Below are 18,705 nucleotides of genomic sequence, written 5' to 3' on the forward strand. Positions count from 1 at the left end.
AAAAGAACTAAAGTTTTGTTTTGTTTATAACAATTTAACTTGCTGTATCTACCTGCAAAAAATCTTTAATTAGCACTCTGATGAAACGGATAACTAAGTATGTTTCACAGTGACCTATGATCCTATTTGACCAGTGTTTTTAAATCTTTTGATATTTTTGACAAACTTCCCCAAAATCAAATTCTAAATGAAGATTTTTTTGCATTGGAAGTAACCTTGGGGTTTTGTAGAGTCCCTGGAAAGTTGCAAATGATTTTTTCTGTCTCCTTGTAAAAAGAGAGAAGTTAAACTAATTAGGTTTATATGATTTGTTAAATTACATGGGAAACATTATCAAATGAGAAGTGATGCTAAATCTTTTTAGCTATATTTTTATGGATGTATGTTATTAATTTAAGTGTTCTGGAAATTATATGATATTCCTAGAAATCTGATACTTGTATAATGTTATCAGTCATAATTCTAGTTCATATCTTAAAATGTTGTATGTCACAGACATTTCTTTAAATTTTTTTAATGTTTATTTTCGAAAGAGAGACAGAGTGCAAGTGGGGGAGGGCCAGCAAGAGGGGGAGAAACCTAATCTGAAGCAGGCTCCAGGCTCTGAGCTGTTAGCAGAGAACCCGGTGCGGGGCTCAAAGTCAGGAACCACAAGATCATGACCTGAGCTGAAGTCAGACACTTAACCAACTGAGACACCCAGGTATCCCAGAAATAACCAAATTTCTTTGCCAATTGCATTATAATGAGCTGTCACCAGGTCTTTAACCATGGCCATTTTAAAGTCTTTTATCATTTACAGTTATTGTTTACTCTGAGGCTTTTGCAATAATGCTCCATCTTCAAGGAAATTCATAGAAAGGATTTTGACAATTACATCTGTCTAATAACCTTAAGATTATGAGAGTGACTGGGTAAGAATTTGAAGAACTAATGGAAAAACTGGATTCAAGCAGAACAACTATTAACTACACAGGACTGAATGAACATAATTTTTTCATGACTTTTTCTTTGTAACAATGCTGGTTCCTTAATCTTGCTCTCCTACCACCCCCCCACCACCACCCCCTTGCCCCAGTTTTAAAGAAACCTTTTCTCTTAAGTGAACTATGACTTCAAGCAATTTGATAAAGTATACCTTGGTAAACAAAGATAAGATTACTTTTCCTCCCTACCCAATCCCTCCAGAATTCAGAAACTCTTGAGTATTCTTTTCATGGCAATACAGTTAGTTACTTGCATAAGTTCAATAAGAATCTGTTCTCCTTGTAACAAAACACCATTAGAAACACTGGTTATATTGCCAAGGCTTTGACTGGAGTGTCATGTTTGAAGAGACACGCATAGACTCAGATATGACCAGACAGCTTTAAAGACCTAAGGTTGACTTTATGGAGCCAATAAAGCCCCTTGGAAAAAGTGACCCGGTCTGGTACCTTGCTTACAGGAGTCCCAGCAGCTTTACTAGACGAGTAGGGAAGGTCACTTCCTGGCAGGTCCAGGAACCTCAGGATATTTGGGAGACCTTGAGAAGAGAGAAATTCACCCAAGCTGTAGACATTGATAGTAAAATCTGATGGAGAGTCCTTGGTTTGGCTTCTTTGCCTCAAGGGATTTTAAGAGTTTAATCTGAGATCCCTTATGTAAAGTTCCAGCAGAAAAGGCTTAAAAACAGCTTATATGATCAATTGCTATTCTTCTTGCATTTATGTAGATAATCAGGCCAAGTTTACTGCAAACAAATTAGTCTTACTATGGTCATTTTTGTAAAAAATGAGGGTGACTGCAGAGAGAAAAATTATGTTTGCACCTCTGTAGGTATTACATTCTAATCCTGGTAATTGTCTTTAAGGTTTTGTTATATACCTACAAACTGGACTGGATCCTGAATTTTTCTGGCTTTCCTTAAATAACAAGCTATGACTCTCCAAACTGACTTTTTGAATTTTCTCCCATTTTTCTGAATTGGAATCACTTGAAACAAAGACTGCCCTCAAATCTCCTTGGAAGGGGCTATATTAGGTCTTCCTTTCTATCCAGATGGCAGTCAAACTTCAGAGACTTGAACTTTGGGACGACATCTCTGAATTAAAGTGTCCCTTCAGGGGCACCTGGGTGGTGCAGTCAGTTAAGCATCTGACTGGCTCAGGTCATGATCTTGAGGTTCATGAGTTTGAGCCCTAAGTCAGGCTCTGTGCTGACAGCTCAGACCCTGGAGCCTGCTTCGGATTCTGTGTCTCCCTCTCTCTCTGCCCCTCCTCCCCCCTCTCTCTCTTGTCTCTCTCTCTCTCAAAAATAAGTAAACATTTAAAAAAATTAAAATGAAATGAAATAAAAAGTGTCCATTCAGACTCTAGGAACACCACTCCAGCTGGAGACTTCAAAATAAAAATGGCCAGGAAAAGGGGAGCCTGGGTGGCCCAGTCAGTTAAGCGTCCGACTTCAGCTCAGGTCATAATCTCACGGTTCAGGTTCATGAGTTCCAGCCCTGCTTCAGGATCTGGGCTGACAGCTCAGAGTCTGGAGCCTGCTTCCAATTCTGTGTGTGTCTCTCTCTCCGCCCCTCCCCCGCTCATGCTTTGCCTCTCTCTCTCTCAAAAATAAATAAATATTAAAAAAATTAAATTAAAGGGGCGCCTGGGTGGCTCAGTCAGTTGAACGTCCGACTTCATCTCATGTCATGATCTCACAGTCTGTGAGATCAAGCCCCGCGTCGGGCTCTGTGCTGACAGCTCGGAGCCTGGAGCCTGCTTTGGATTCTGTCTCCCTGTCTCCCTCTTGCTCTTCCCCTAACCCGCTCGTGCTCTGTCTCTCTCTGTCTCAAAAATAAATTAAAAAAAAGAAAAGAAAAAACATTAAAAAAAATTAAGTTAAAAAAAAAAAAAAATGACCAGGAAGAGACGTAGCTGACATCAAGGTAGATTGCTTCCTCACAAAACATGGGATCAAGAGGATCAAGAATGTTCCTTTCCATTCCTCTTTCCCTCTCCGACCGTCCTTTTCCTCATTCTTGCACCATGAAGGTCTTTGTGATTCTTTTGTCTCCTCTGTGTTCTGGTTTTGAAAGGTAATGCCATTGTTCCCATATCTCAGGTCACTGCAAAGGAGGTGGATAATCCAAGCTACAAACTATTGGATTTGTCATGATGTTGGTGATCCTGTAGTTTTGCCCATTACAAACTTTTCTCTGATTTCCAATGCCTCAGTTTCTCTGGAACAAACTCAGTCCTCTGTCATGTCAGACTCCCCAACCCTCAGGGTCCCTTTCCCTGTCTCTGATTAACAATCCCAAACCTGGGAACCTTGCATCCAGGCTCTGTATAAAGAAAGGGGTAACCAGAATAAAATCACCTGTGTAGTCTATAGACCCTGGCCTCTATGGCTGTCACTTTTCCAGTCCTGAGCCACAGACTAACCTGGAAATTACCAGAAGGCATCCATGATTCAAAATTAGCTTCCACTGGTAGATCACTTTTCTCTTGGCTGGGAGTAAGTGCAAATGAGGCTATGGTCAAGAACCTCTCCTTAACTCTTGGGGATATTGTAGAACTCTTGGGGATATTGTAGATATTGTTGCTAAAGCAATAGCTGTCCCACAAAAATCCTTAGACTCTCTGACCAAGGTTGTTCTTGATAATAGAATAGCCTTTGATTATCTTTCAGCTGAGCCAGGAGGTGTCTGTAGCAAATACCACCTGCTGCGCTCAGATTAACACTTCTGAGGAAGATGAAAAGGCTACATAAGATCACTGAATAAGCCACTTGGCTTAAAAAAGGGACTCCTTCTGGGGTTGCCTGGCTGGCTCAGTTGGTTAAGCGGCTGACTTCAGCTCAGGTCATGATCTCACGGTTTGTGAGTTTGAGCGTGGAGCCTGCTTTGGATTCTGTCTCCCTCTCATTCTGCCCCTCCCCTGCTCTCTCTCTCTCTCAAAAATAAACATTTTAAAAAACTAAAAAAAAAAAAAAAAAGAAAGAAAGAAAGAGACTCCTTGAATGGAATCTTTCTTTAACTTAAGTGATTTTGATTGGTTTGAGTCTTGGGGGACCATGGCTCCAAAGCACACTCCAGATATTGGGAATTATCCTGCTTATAACAATCATAGTAGCCTTGCTGGTGTGCTATATTGTCTCAAAACCTTTAAATGCCTGTTCCCAGCCACTAGCCAACAAGCAAATGATCTCCCTAAGACTTGAACATCAGAAAAGGAACAAAGAGAATTACCAACTTAAACAATGTGAACCTGAGGTCATGACCAGTGAATACCACAGAGATCTAGCAGAAAGATGTCACAATGTGTAAACACCACACAGAAGACCGGCAAAAGTTTCGAGAACTTCAGAACATTGGCTAGGAGTGGCACCAATGCCTTAAATTTGGATCACATCTCTCAGGCAGAAAATCTTATCAAAAGGGGGGAATTGTTAAAAAAGACACAACAGGCCCCAAATGGAGTCACTTATGCTAAGCCCATATCACCGAGCTGAGACTTAATACCCAACTTAATTGCACTTTCAGCATCTCCCAGGAATGGAATCATAAATCAGTCACCCTGGAATCATTACCACTAGTGAGGTAATCTGTCTGATAGAGCCCTGCTGTCCCCTGAAGGAAGATGACCTAGCCATAACCAATCCACTTAAAATATATATATATTTATTTTTGAGAGAGACAGAGCATGAGCAAAGAAGGGGCAGAGAGAGAGAGGGAGACACAGAATCCAGAGCAGGCTCCAGACTCCAAGCTGTCAGCACAGAGTCCGACATGGGGCTCGAACTCACAAACTGTGAGACCATGACCTGAGCTGAAGTCAGCCGCTTAACCAACTGAGCCAGCCAGGCGCCCCATAATCCACCTTTGACTAGCTTGTGTTCCTGTTCCTCTCCCTTCTGCCTGTAACAGTCTTTCGTTTTGTACAACTCCACAGAGCTTTTACCTGCTGGGTGGGATACTGCCCAATTCATGAACTGGCAGTTCTGTGAGGTAGTTAAAATTTACTCAGCTGACTTTTGTTTTTTAATACCTCTCAAAAATGTGGATTTCAACCTAACAGGATTTAAGGTATTTTCCCTGCAGAGTAGTTACAATGGTTTTATTTTTAAAGAAAGAGTGAGGGGAATTGGGGGAGAAGGGGACACTATCTGTGGGAAGTAGCTCATTATGAGATAGTGAATCAGGATTTGGAGTCAGACAGACAGCAAACCTGGAGCTAAAACCTTCTGCCATAGCTTATGAGTATGTTCCAGCGATCCCACTTCTTTAAACCTCAGTTGTCTCATCCATAAAGTGGGGATAATACCACCAATTTTGTAAAGTTATTATGAAGACTAAATGGCAATGTCTGTAAAGAAACTTGCCAAGTTCCTGACACATGGAAGCCATTTAATAAAAATGTAAAGTTCCTTATTCTTGAAGGCATGATCCAAGATGTATGCCTTTTTTTTTTTTTTAAGTTTATTTATTTTTGAGAGAGACAGAGAGAGAAAGCATAAGCAGGGGAGGGGCAGAGACAGGGGGGACAGAGGCTCTGAAGAGGCCTCTGTGCTGACAGCAGAGACCCCGCCATGGGGCTTGAACCCACGAACTGTGAGATCCCGACCTGAGCCAAAGTTGGCTGCTTAACTGACTGAGCCACCCAGGTGCCCCAAGTTGTATATCTTGAAATAGCCTTACTAATATGCTGCCTTTAGGATGAGCAGGGACAAAATAATTCCAGCGTTTTTTCCTGCTCCCTTCACAGCAAATTATGAGCAGTACAACATACGTGGGAAGTTCATTTCTTTTTCTGTTAAAGCATGGAACTGTCGGATGAGGTGAGAAAATACGTCATCTTCCATTCTGAATAAAAGTTAGCAAATAAAGTTGCAGGCAAACTGAGAAGTGGAATAGGGTAGCAAGTTTGGGAATGTGCATAAGAAGCTACATTGTAGTTCATAAAAATGGGTTTTACATTTGAGTTAATGGCCTTATTTCAAAGATAAAGGTTTTGGTGTTTATCTGTCTACTGGCTCCTGTGTTTCAAAGGCATCTGTACAGTAGATTAGGAAAGTTTAAGAGCAGATAACAGGATTAGAAATAGCTCAAAAGTCAACTCAGCATCCAGGTATCTCCCAGACATGTCTAACACTTCACAAAAGTAATAGATGACCTATGATGATGTGGACAAGAAGGATGGAACCCCTTCAGAAGGGACCATAATAAGCATGAACTTGTCAGCATTAAATGTAGGAAAAGGGAGTGGAAGGTAAAAGAGGCTTGATATTAAGGAAAAGAAAAAAAAAAAGCCGTGATTAAAATATAACAAAATACCTAAAATTTCTCATTGTCCCTGTTCATCAATGACAGCATAAGTATACTTAGTTATTTATCCTTATACTAGAGGGTGTTTTAAAACCCATAAAACTATGGGTACAAGTAGTTCAGCGGTCAATCAGGCTCAGAAAAGCTGGTCACTGGTGTATAAGCGTTTCACCAGAAGTGTTTTCTGGAGGTAGCTACACTTCCCTTCCTTGATAGAGGAGTACATGCTACCTGAATCTCCAGAGACATTTGATTCTGTCTTCTTTGGCCTTAAATTCCAGAGGGACATGCTCTGAGGAGTATTTTCCACTAACCAAATAAAACAAACAAATTCTAACTATGTACCGGTATCTGGTCTTTGTTCCTTAGGTATCTGAATTGTCCACCTCTCTATTGCTCATTGCACTAGAGTCCTTGACTGGAAGGGGTCTAATAAGTCACCTAATCTTCTCTTTCATGATGGAGAAACCATTACTACAACATCTCCCAAGGAGATACCCTGCCCTCTACAAATGGTAGCCCATTCCTTTCCCTCTCGTTTTTAGAAAATTCATCCTTATGATTGTATCACAACCTTTCCCTGAAATTTTTCCCATTAGTTATGGTTATTTCCTCTGGAATGTCTCAAGTGCACCTCCATTTTTCTCTACACATTAGCCTTATAGGTCTTGTGAAACACACAAAAATAAACAAATACATATAGAAAACAATCATATCTTAAATTTCTTCCTCTCAAAAGTTAACATCTAGGATCCTTTCAAGCACTTCTGTCTCAGGATAGCACTTATTATCCTCCTAATCCCTTCCCCACTGATGTCCAGGAACCCCATCCCATGAACCAATTCCACAAACCTATATTCAGTGCCTTCCATCCAACAGGCACTTTGCTAGTCATCCAGAAAATACTGGGTATCAAACAGTCTTCCTAATACATCCAAAATTGGGGCTCCTGGGTGGCTAAGCTGGTTGAGCAACTGACTCTTTGGCTCAGGTCGTGATCTCACGGTTCATGGGATCGAACCCCACATCAGGCTTTGTGCAGACAGCGTGGAGTCTGCTTGGGATTCTCTCTCTCCCTCTCTCTCTCTCTGCCCCTCCCCTGTGCACGCTCTTTCTCTCTCTCTCTCTCTCTCTCTCTCTCTCTCTCTCTCAAATAATAAATACATTTTACAAAATACATGCAAAATTACTACTGGGATAAGTACAACAAAGGAGAGTTACACATGCCTCCAAGGTAGGAAAAATCAGAAAAGCCTTCCCTAAGGGCCTTAAGATTGAATTAAGTTCTGAAGGAAGAGTAGATATTAACTAAGGGAGGATAGTGAGGGGACAATTAGAACAAAGACCCTGGCTGGCAAGTGGCAGGGGAACAGGAAGAAATAGAAGAGGGGCACTGTAGCTGGGGTGCAGAGAGCAAAAGGAGGCAAGGTATGTGTACAGCAGGAGAGAGGATCAAGGCCAGACCACGCAAGGCCTTCCATGTTGAGCAACTTTGTCTTTATTGTACAAATGAGTAGAAGCCAATGAAAGAACATAAGCATGGGTCTGGGGAGTTTCCTGTCAGGTTTGTGTCTCCTGTAGTGTGAAGAACTGATTGGACGGGCCAGCAGTGGATAGAGGAAGACCAATGAGAAAGCTACTACAGTATTTCAGACAAGAGGTGATGAGGGCCTCTGGGCTAAGGTGCTGAGAGAGAGAAGATGACAGATTGATTGAAGGAATATTTAGGGATAGAATTGAAAGGATTTGGCAATACATTAGATATTGACTAAGGGAGCAGAAAATGCCCAAGAGGACTCTTAGGTCTCTGCCTGCATGGGTAGTGATGGTGCCATTCTCTCAGATAGAGAAGACTGGGTTGGGGGAGAGGAAGCACAAGAGCGTGAGTGCTGACTAGGAAGTCATTCATCTTCATGCAAGCTACAGTTACAATTCTCAGGCATCTTACAGGTTATGGAGTGCCACAGACTGGGGGTTTGTGTCCCCTCACCTAACATTCACATGCTGAATCCCTACCCTCCGATGTGGTGATGGTACTCGGAAGGGGCCTTTGGGAGGTGATTAGGTCATGAGGATGGAGCCTTCATGAATGGGATTCCTGCCTTTAAAAATGAGACTCTGCAGGGGCGCCTGGGTGGCTCAGTCGGTTGAGCGTCTGACTTCGGCTCAGGTCACGATCTCGCGGTTGGTGAGTTCAAGCCCCACGTTGGGCTCTGTGCTGACAGCTCAGAGCCTGGAGCCTGCTTCAGGTTCTTTGTCTCCCTCTCTCTCTGCCCCTCCCCTGCTCATGCTCTCTCTCTCTCTCTCTCTCTCTCTCAAAAATAAACATTAAAAAATAAAAAAAAAAAAAAAATGAGACCCTGCAGAGTTAGTTCCCTTGTCTCTCTCTGCCATGTAGGGATACATCTGAGAAGTCAACAAGCAGTCTGCAACCAGGAAGTGGGGTCTCACCACACATCGAATCCACCAGCCCCTCTATCTTGGAATTTCAGCCTCCAAAACGGTGAGAAAAAAATGTCTGTGTTTTATAAACCACCCAGTCTGATATTTTGTTATAGCAGTCTGAATGGACAAAGACATGGAGAAAACCACTGGAGGCTTTTTTGGGTAAATAAATAGCTCTTTTCTTTTTTCTGTGTAATTTCTCCCTTCAGATAGAGGACACTGTTATTGTTACCATGACAAAACAATTCAGCTTTTTTTTTTTTTTTTAATGTTTATTTATTTATTTTGAGAGAGAGAGAGAAAGAGAGCAAGTGCAGGAGGGGCAGAGATAGACGGAAAGAGAGAATCCCAAGCAGGCTCCACACTGCTGGCACAGAGCCCAATGTGGGGCTTGAACCCACAAACCGTGAGGTCATGACCTGAGCTGAAATCAAGGGTTGGATGCTTAACCAATTGAGCCACCCAGGTGCCCCAAAACAGTTCAACTTCAAATGTCATATTTAATAGTCAGAAATATTAAGGTTCAGCTTCATATTATTATAGCCATTTAACTGCCAATGTTACCTGTATATAATCACACAAATTCCTCCACAAAAGTAGAGTGTAATCTCTGTCCTCTATCTTACATTTTACCCAGATAATCTTTTCCTCTTGGTTCTGGAGGATTAAAGCTTTTTTCCTACTCAAGCCCAAGGACAAGGGGCAAATGCATTTAATTTCCCCCCTGAGATGTCATTTGTACTATCAATAGTATTTCATGACTTTTTTAAAGAGGCTTTAAAAAATGGGTGACTTTTTTATACTCTCAAAATATAACCAACTCGTGGCGCCTGGATGGCTCAGTTGGTTAAGTGTCCAACTTCGGCTCAGATCATGATCTCACGTCTCGTGGGTTCGAGCCCCACATCAGGCTCTGGTGCTGACAGTTCAGAGCCTAGAACCTGCTTCAGATTCTCTCTCTCTCTCTCTCTCTCTCTCTCTCTCTCTCCCCCCCCCTTCCCCCACTCACACTCTGTCTCTCTCTCTCTCTCCCTCAAAAATAAAAAAATAAACATTAAAAATTTTTTAAAAATATAACCAACTCACTTTAAGGAGCTAAAACCTCTTAACGTTCTTAAACCAAGCTGTGGTGAAACTTATATCATTTCACCTACGGCCTGCATCAGCCACTCAAAACCCTTATGTGACTTTTCAAATCTTAACATAGATTTTTGAGAGAGTATGAGGGGGGTCCTTAATTTTTGTATTGTTATTCAGAGCAGGTATAAGAGCCAAAATGAAGAACAAAGTTTTTAATGTTCAAATTAAATCCAAATATTTATTTAAAAACCCAACTTTGAGGTTAACATTCATTAAGGAGCCCAGCAAGAAATAAAAACCCAGTGACCCTGTTTGAACTAGAAACGTTTTCTTAAGCCATTGAAGAGAAACTTTAGAACAACCTCCAAAAACTTTTTTGGTTCTAATCCTTAATTAAAATACAGCTACAGTACATGCCCCCTGGTCCTCAAAGACTACTTTCCTCATTTTAAGCAGATTAATCAGAGCAGATCTTGAGCCAGATATACCCACTGTGACTGCACTGTGTGGTTTTTGCCTCATATTATAAACATTTGAATCAGCTCTTTCTACTCATTGAGACTGGAAGCATAATAGAGGGGCCATGTAGGTCATTTTTACATTTTGATCACTTATAAATATGTTCCACATACTATACGTGAGAAAGGTTGCTAAATAATCGAAGGGATTAAGGAATCCTGTAAAACACGATGACCAAGCAGAGCTCTGTCAGCTCTGCATTCAGTCTCGTCCAGGTCAATATCTGATGTCTGTATTTATATGAGGATATCAATAATAGCATGATTATATTTTCAGATAAGAATATAGAAGGATGGTAAAAAAATTGGGTGGATTAATTTTGTTGGAAGATGATATTATACTGGTTCAAGGGTCTAATTCCAATAAATACATATGTAATGTCAATATAATATCATATATATATATATATACACACCACACACACACACACACACACACACACACACATACACATTATATACAATATGGTTTTTATACATGTCTCTGGCCCCAAAGACTGATCTCCTTATTTTTAAGCAGATACACTGTTAAATAAGACATGTCAGGTCAGCGCATAGATGATATTTCTTATTTGGAAAGAAATCTTTCCTTTTTTTTTTTAAATTTTTTTAACGTTTATTTATTTTTGAGACAGAGAGAGACAGAGCATGAACGGGGGAGGGTCAGAGAGAGAGAGAGGGAGCCACAGAATCTGAAACAGGCTCCAGGTTCTGAGCTGTCAGCACAGAGCCCGATGCAGGGCTTGAACTCACGAATCGCGAGATCATGACCTGAGCCAAAGTTGGACGCTTAACCAACTGACCCACCCAGGTGCTCCTGGAAAGAAATCTTTCTATTGAAGAGAGCAAAGCGCCATCAGCACAGATCATCACAAAATCTTGGCTATTAATTAACCATCCTGTATTTTCCGACCCCTCATCTGTGGAACACATAGAAGAAGAAATTCAAGTTGGCAAGGCTGCTGCAGGGCAGTATAAATTGATGAACAAAAGCTCAAACTAGTAGACCCTTCTTTGTCTTAGTCTTTCATCAGGGGGGTTTATTTATTATTGACAAATTGACCTTCAGGCATTACCTGCCCTACGGACTCAGCCTATAGAATCCTTATCTCTTTGCTTGGTAGTCATATTGTCCTTTTTCTACATCTCTGCTAAGACTCACAACACACACTGGAAAGAGCACTGAACTGGGAGACAAACAGGCCAAATTCTAATCCCAGCACTGATTCAAATGAGCTGTGCGACCTTGGGCAAACTTCTTAACCTCTAGTTCCACATTCATAAAATAAATTGCATAGTTTTCCCTAGGTCTCACCACTCTTTGTTTACTAAAAATAACTGTATTTTCACCATCTCTTGCCTCACCTGCATAATAGCATCCTTAGCCTCTGTATTCCCCAACCTCCATGTTTACTCATTCAGTTATATGAATTTATCACCTACTATGTACTTTACTTATGTTTGGCACTGGGGCTAAGATGGCCAGTGAAAACAGTCATGTTGCCTGCACTGGGGTGAAAAAGATTTTTACTTAATGAAGAAAATTCTGACTGCTATAAGGAACTTGTAGGGTAACAAGAGTGAATGTAGGGACACAAATTCAAGTGCTATTGCAATGGTCCAAGCTAGAGAAGAGGATGTAGCAGGGTTGCTAGGTGAAGATGTAGGATTCAGTAACTATTTTAGAAGTAGAATTGACTAGTCTTATTAACAAGATTGCAAAGGAGGAGGAGGTGAGGGAGAGAAAGGGAGGTACCAAGGTGACTCACATGTTTCTGGTTTGAGCTTTTGTGCTGATTGATGGACCTTGGGAGTGACAGGTTTGAGGACAGATCTTGTGAGTTCTCTCCTTCAGTCTGCAACATCCACATTCATTCAGATAGAGATGTCAAATTGGCAATTGTGTATACAAGACTGAAGTGCACTGGGGATAAATATTTGGGAGTTGTCAGCAAATAGGTGGTGTTTGAAGCCATGGGAATGGAGGAGCTCACCAATGGAGAGAGAGTAGACTGTCCCATATAAGCTCACAAACTCTCTTCTCTTACCATTTGGTGCTGGCATCCGTGAATAACGTCTCTATCAGTGGTGCTAACCTTTAAGGGCAGCATTCCCTGGGGGTTCATAGGGCCCTCAATCCTCTGTAGGACTCACTGGGCTGAAGCCAAGTCTACAGTCTACCCAGAAGTGAAGCAAATTCTCTCTTCCTCATTCAGTGTCCCACTTGGTCACCTGAATCACGTAGCAGGCTGCTGGGTCTCTAGTACTCAAGAGATCATTGCCTGTAAGCCCTGTTCATTTCTCACAAACTCAGACATCTACATCTGAGCCAGACCCTGGCCGGTCCCATGAAACCAAATACCCTCATGAATGTGCTCAGCCCACCTGCCCAAACTCATCTGAGAGCTCACTTAGGCTCAGACTGTGTCCCTGCAATGACCACCACCACCACCACCACCACACCATTTGAAGAATACTGTTCAAAAATGTTTCATTGTCTAATTTTCCCAACCTTCTGCATGCTCATCTAATTAATGACCTTAATCTCCTACTTAGGGACTTGGCTTTGTGAAATGCCAGCTATAATAGAGTTCAGGAATGCAAAGGATGGGATACTTGTTCTCAGTTTGGTAAATAACCTGTCCACCCACTGATTGGTCCAGCACTGTAGGAATAATAACAAAAACTACCAAACAAACAAACCCTTAGGTCAAACCTTCATGTTTGTATGACACCGAGTGCAAAGTCCTGAGGAGAAGCTTTAAACAAGAAAGCATCTGTGGACAAGACAAGATCCCCATGACCGGGATCTATGGGGACCCTCCAGACCCCATCAAGACATGGGTAGAGGCAAGAAAGGAGGTGTGCTCCACAGGCAACTGCCTGTGTCGTGAGTCACCCCTACACCAGCCTGTGTCAGGCTCCAAGGTAGGTCTGAGAGAACAAAGAACAGGAAATCGCCCAGTGTCATATGTGTATGGGTGATGTATATACACATGTAAGCAATGGCTTACTACATACAATATAGTAAGGGACCTTATTACACACAGACAGAATATCTTAGAAAAGGATGGGCTGTGCTTCCCTCTTCCCAGCAGAGTTGGAGAAAGGTTTTTTACGGAGCCATTTAACCTGAGTCTTGAAGGGTATATAGGCGATCTCCAGGTGGGCAAGTTGTAAGTTAAGAACAGAATTCTAGGTTACAGAGAGGAGTGTATTGGAAGGCACAGAAGTGAAGAAACAGACGGTGCGCCTGAGACAATATTCTCCCATGTGTGTGAACACAACATGGATGGGACGCAATGGTGCTAGATGGCATAAGAGAAGATTTTAGGTAGCCTGCAGACACTACATTAAATGTAGGTTTCAGGCTCAGAGGTTTCAAAGGTAACAGTATCTGGCTAGAACTTAGCATTATTCTGTTTTTATTCTATTTATTTTTCTCTTACGTATATGGTAAATGGCAGTGGTTTTCCACTTACGGTAGTTATATAAAATTTTCTTTCTAAACAAACAAGTTAAAAAGTAAGTAATTTGCTTGGCAACCGTGGTGCTGTGTGGTTCGAGATTCTGCCTGGGACAGGTGTCATGGCCCGTGCTTGCTCATCCCTGGCACAGCCACTGCACACATCCACTGGTTCACTAACAAGGGCCAGGAAAAAAGGGTTGCCTGTTATTCACATGAGTGGAGTTTTATGGAAAGAGATAGGTGCGTCTCTGGAGTTATGTGTTACTATGTGTCAAAGTGTTTGGAGAATATCGACTAAGGAAGCCTTTTCCTGATGGATGAAAAATAACTCGGTTATGCTCACCTACCCGTTCTAGAATGTTATGCAGTATATTAATGTAGTGCATAATAAAAACAACAAAAAAGTTAAAAAAAAAAAGTAAGTGATTTAAATACAAATTTAGAAAAATATTAAGAAGTTAATCACACCAGGGGCTCCTGGGTGGCTCAGTCAGTTAAACATCCAACTTTGGCTCAGGTCATGAACTCACAGTTGGTGGGTTCGAGCCCTATGTCAGGCTCTATGCTGACAGCTCAAAGCCTGGAGCCTGCTTCAGATTCTGTGGCTCCCTCTCTCTCTCTGCCCCTCCCCTGGTCATGCTCTGTCTCTCTGTCTCAAAAACAAATAAACATTAAAAATTTTTTTTTTAAAAAATGAAATTAATCACACCAAACTTAGGGTAAGAATTATGACATGAACATCTGAAGCGTTAGAAATACTCTCTAGGAGAAAGGTTAGCAGTTTGCTGTGTTGCTATCACTGTGTTGGTATAGATCATTCGGAGATCAAGCATGGTGATATGGGTCATTTTTTTTTCTTTTTTAAGTAAATTCTACTACCAACGTAGGGTTGGAACTCATGACCTCCAGGTGAAGAGTTGCATACTCTACTGACTGAGCCAGCCAGCCGCCCCCAAATGGGTCAAGTTTAAAGCTAGGCAAACAGGAATTCCAATCTCCCTTCAATACTTTTTGGCTGGGTGGCCTTGGACAAGGATTCAGGTCTTTGTCTCTCTTCCCTCACCTTTATAATGAGAGTCTGTATTACAGGACTGTAAGCATTAGAGAGACAACAAATATGAGGTCCTAAAATTATAAACGTTATTAATCTTCTTTATAACTTTCCAACAAGCTTTTCAAGGTTAGCCATCATTGGCTCTGACCTAATTTCTCTAATTCTGTGAGACTGTCTGTCTGCAGAGCTATTAATTGGTTTCAGAAAAGAAATGAATGTATTATTTGTTTTTATTTCTCCATCAATTTGTATAGAAAGTTAAAAACTCAGCACAATGTTCCCAGTCGTTCTCAGGTCATCCCCAATGGTTGTCAGCTGGGGAGAGGACCACCCACCCAGTGCAAGTCCAAGAATCCACGATACATTCTCATGTTCTTTGGAATGCATTTGGTAACAATTTTTAAGCAAACAAAACGATAAACTGCACAATCACTATAGACACATCTCTGAAAACTTACAGCACTGAGAAAAGGGGGAAAAATCACTTAATCCACATTCCGCAGTTCCAACCCTACCCTTTCAGCCACTCCCCGCTCCCCACTGTAAAGAGGCCTGAGGAGGCCTGCAGAGATGGACTTAGTGAGTGTGGCAGACAACATCTCACAGCACCACCACCGGGGTCTCTGGCTTTCCTCTTCAAAAGCAAGCAAGTGCTGAGACTGGAAAGAGATTCTTTCGTAATCAGGACACCTTGCCTGAGTAGGAGCTAAATTGGACCAGCCCAGCCCCCTTCTTCAGCACAATCTGAAGTTCCAGCTCTTGTAAAATCATTAAAGCACAGCACAAAAGCAGTTTCCTCTGGAACAGTAGTAATGATTTTCATCTTCCAAATTAAGCATGGACTTTTTGGGAAACCTATCATTAGAGGATTTTCTGTCTGCTGACCTTTGCTTTCACTTCCTGGAAGTATTTCATGAAGTAGGTCACCTCATTCAGATACAGAACACCATGGTTATCTCCCATATAGTTTGCAATATGAGTTACAAGCATGATGTGCAAGCAGTTTATGATTCTTTGGGTCTTCTATGTGGCTATACATTTGTCCTTCACCATGGTCATATTTTTTTCTAAATGAGCCACTAGATTTCAATAGATCAGATACAGCTATTTCTTCTTACAGTTTGGTACAAGTCAGAAACGCAGTTTTTAGAAATGCCTTTTCATAGATGATTGTAAGGGATAGAATGAAACAAATCTCAACATAATAGAATGAATGCATGATGTTAAACAAGAAGTGATCCAATATTTTAACCAATTTGTTAATGTTTATACTCCCACATGCTAGAGTCTACTACTAAAAACCCTAACTTTTGATTGGCTAAAAAGACTGAAAACTGCAGTGCTGTATACCCTTGCCCTCCACGGAAAAAAGTGTCTAGTTACTTCTGAATGATTGTCATCGCTCATTAGTGATCTATTTGAAGCTATTATATTTACAGTGCACACAATGTTTTTTGTTTTGCAAATCCTGGTGATACTAACATAGCCATAAATACATGGCCATACAGACAAGAAGACAAGTGTATTTCTAGGGCCTAATACTTTTATTTGTCAAGATATGGATAGTTTAAAATTTATATTTGAGAGCCTGGAAAATTATCAAGGAGACTACAGTTTAACTCTAACTGGGTAGTTTGGTCTAGCTATTCAGAAGAAGGAGAAGCACATGGTTTTATTACAGAGCTTGAGCTTAATGTCAGGATCCAAATGTTCCAAGTTCAAATAAATCTTCACAAGCCTGCTTGCTTCTCGGATTGCTAAATCCGAATAGCCACAAGCAGGAGCCTATAAACATATAAACTAGCAGAAACAAAATCACGAAGGCACATAGTAAAAAGCAACACCCAAAAGCAAACATCCGTTAACCTTAAAGATAATATAAACAAGATGATACCTGTTCTTCAGCTTTTTGGTTTCTCAGCATCGATAAATATTTCCTAATTGCATGGAGAGGATATTTTTTGAAGTAAGAGAATCTAGACTGAGGCAACAGATTATCCATGGTGAGGAAAGTAAGAAGGTTCTCGTCTGCCCCACCCTGTCAGCAACCATATGAAGTCTAGAAGCTTCACAATTCCTCGGATGCCTAAAGATTTGCTTGTAGCTCAGTCACTTTCCTGCAAACAAAGCAAATGTTCTTCTCCTTGCTGCTTCCTCTTTTGGGTGGGTTCCTGGTGAAGCCAGACAGCCAAGTCTGAGTACCGACCATCTAAAAACGTCCAGAAATACAATGCCCAAAGGGCAGCAGGAGCCAGGAGGAATGTAGGGGCTGGTCCACAGAATGCAAATTGCTTAGTGGTAGTGATGCGATCGCCCTATTTCTAGCAACAGCGTTCTGTTGCAAGCTATGTTAATATTAGCTAGCTGGTGACTTTCCACACCCACAGACTCTCGTGAGGCTTAATCTTAATTCTTCTGACAGCTTTTCTGGCTCTTAAAGAGGACATGACATGTGGTTTTTTCTGTTTCCTTCTAGATTTTTTATCAGCATGAGCACACATAGGGACATCCCTTGGCTGCGTCTCAGCTCAAAAGTGTTGATTCATTCAGTCTCAAGAAGCTTTGTTTTAGGGGACTTCTAAAAAAAATTAACAATTTACTTCACTCTTCACTGTTATCGAGGAGTTCAGTGGCAGCACTTAAAAGGTTTGGTTTACACTGTCATGCATTATGCAACACGCCCGGTAACCAGATACTTTACGTTAATTGAACAATAGCCGGGAACAGATTCTGTTCTGAGTTAAAAGGCTTCTCTCCTTGAATCCTTATCTCAAATCCACAGGCCAAATCCAGGAACATTAAATTTCCCCAGGCTTTATTCCGAATGTAAGGGAGAAAAAATGTTATACATTTACTTTCTAAGTATTTTAAAAAAGGATTCACGCTTTAAAAAGAGAACAGGGTAAGAGGACTGTGGTCTTAGAGGACATGAAATCATGAAATTTGAAACTTCAATATTTTCTTAATAGTCTATAGAAGCCACGGGGTTTCTGAACAAAGTTTCCAAGTAGGCCTTACTGTTTTATTATCCTTGTTAACACTGTAGTAGCTGGTTCGTCGGGTGGAAACATTTGGCCACCTGGGTGAGGGGCTGTTGTGTAGAGTCTAGGCCAGACATCAACCCAAAATCATAAGGCCTCGAGATTTGCTTTCAAGTGGAAAGAGAAAGAACTTGTCTCTTCCCCTTCAGAGACTGCACTGTTGGGGAGGAAGGGTAAGCAGAGCTGGGGACGCACGTTGCCTCCCTAGCTGTCCCCCTGGACATCCGCCCTGACACTCCTGGCTGGGCCACTTGCCTTCAGGGAACACACTTGATGGACCTAATGTGGGTCGTGCTGCCACAGCCCAGACCATCTGTCAAGCTGGCCTTGGGCCCACTCACAAGGTGATCTTCCAGTCTCACCAGGGCCAGGCTGGCAATTCCAAGAAGTCGTTTATATAATGCTACTGGGGCTGGCTCCCAGGAGGAGGAGGCCCTGCCCTCCTGTCCGCTCTTTAGGTGCACACTGGCTGGCTCTTGAGTCTCCTCTGTATGCTGGAGACAGCCAGTGGACTCTAATGAGGGCCAGAGCCAAGCCCTGTGCTGTGAACCACCAGAATGCTAAGGGCAGTGTTGTGCACTCCCAGGCAGCTCACAGCCCAGAAAAACAAGAAGCGTGGAAACCTAGACACCCTGGCCCTGGAAAGAGGGGAGGCCCCTGGAGGCTTTGGGAGGAGGAAAGGTGTCATTTATACACACCCTTGAGGAACCCACAAGCTGCCCTCTTCCCTTCCTTTTTTAAAATATCTAAACCTTCAGAGATGCCTCTTCTTATGGAAAGAAGCTGGCAGTCTGCCAAAC

General features: G+C 41.8%; 2 protein-coding genes across 4 annotated transcripts in view; one reads left to right on the forward strand and one right to left on the reverse strand.

Annotated features, from left to right (window-relative positions):
- ATP2C1 (ATPase secretory pathway Ca2+ transporting 1) overlaps positions 1-17,207 on the reverse strand; it is a 172,686-nt gene extending 155,479 nt beyond the window's left edge. For both annotated transcript variants that reach the window (XM_078432345.2, XM_078432344.2), the window contains exon 1: positions 16,759-17,207. In XM_078432345.2, coding sequence (XP_078288471.1) covers positions 16,759-16,866 — 108 coding nt within the window. In that variant the 5' untranslated portion in view covers positions 16,867-17,207. The remainder of the gene's footprint in view (positions 1-16,758) is intronic.
- The window catches only part of PIK3R4 (phosphoinositide-3-kinase regulatory subunit 4), a 198,833-nt gene that overhangs the window by 17,232 nt on the left and 162,896 nt on the right, over positions 1-18,705 (forward strand). The window lies entirely within an intron of this gene.

This window comes from Panthera onca, chromosome C2, assembly GCF_046562875.1.
Source record: "Panthera onca isolate mPanOnc1 chromosome C2, mPanOnc1 haplotype 2, whole genome shotgun sequence".
NCBI lineage: Eukaryota > Metazoa > Chordata > Mammalia > Carnivora > Felidae > Panthera > Panthera onca.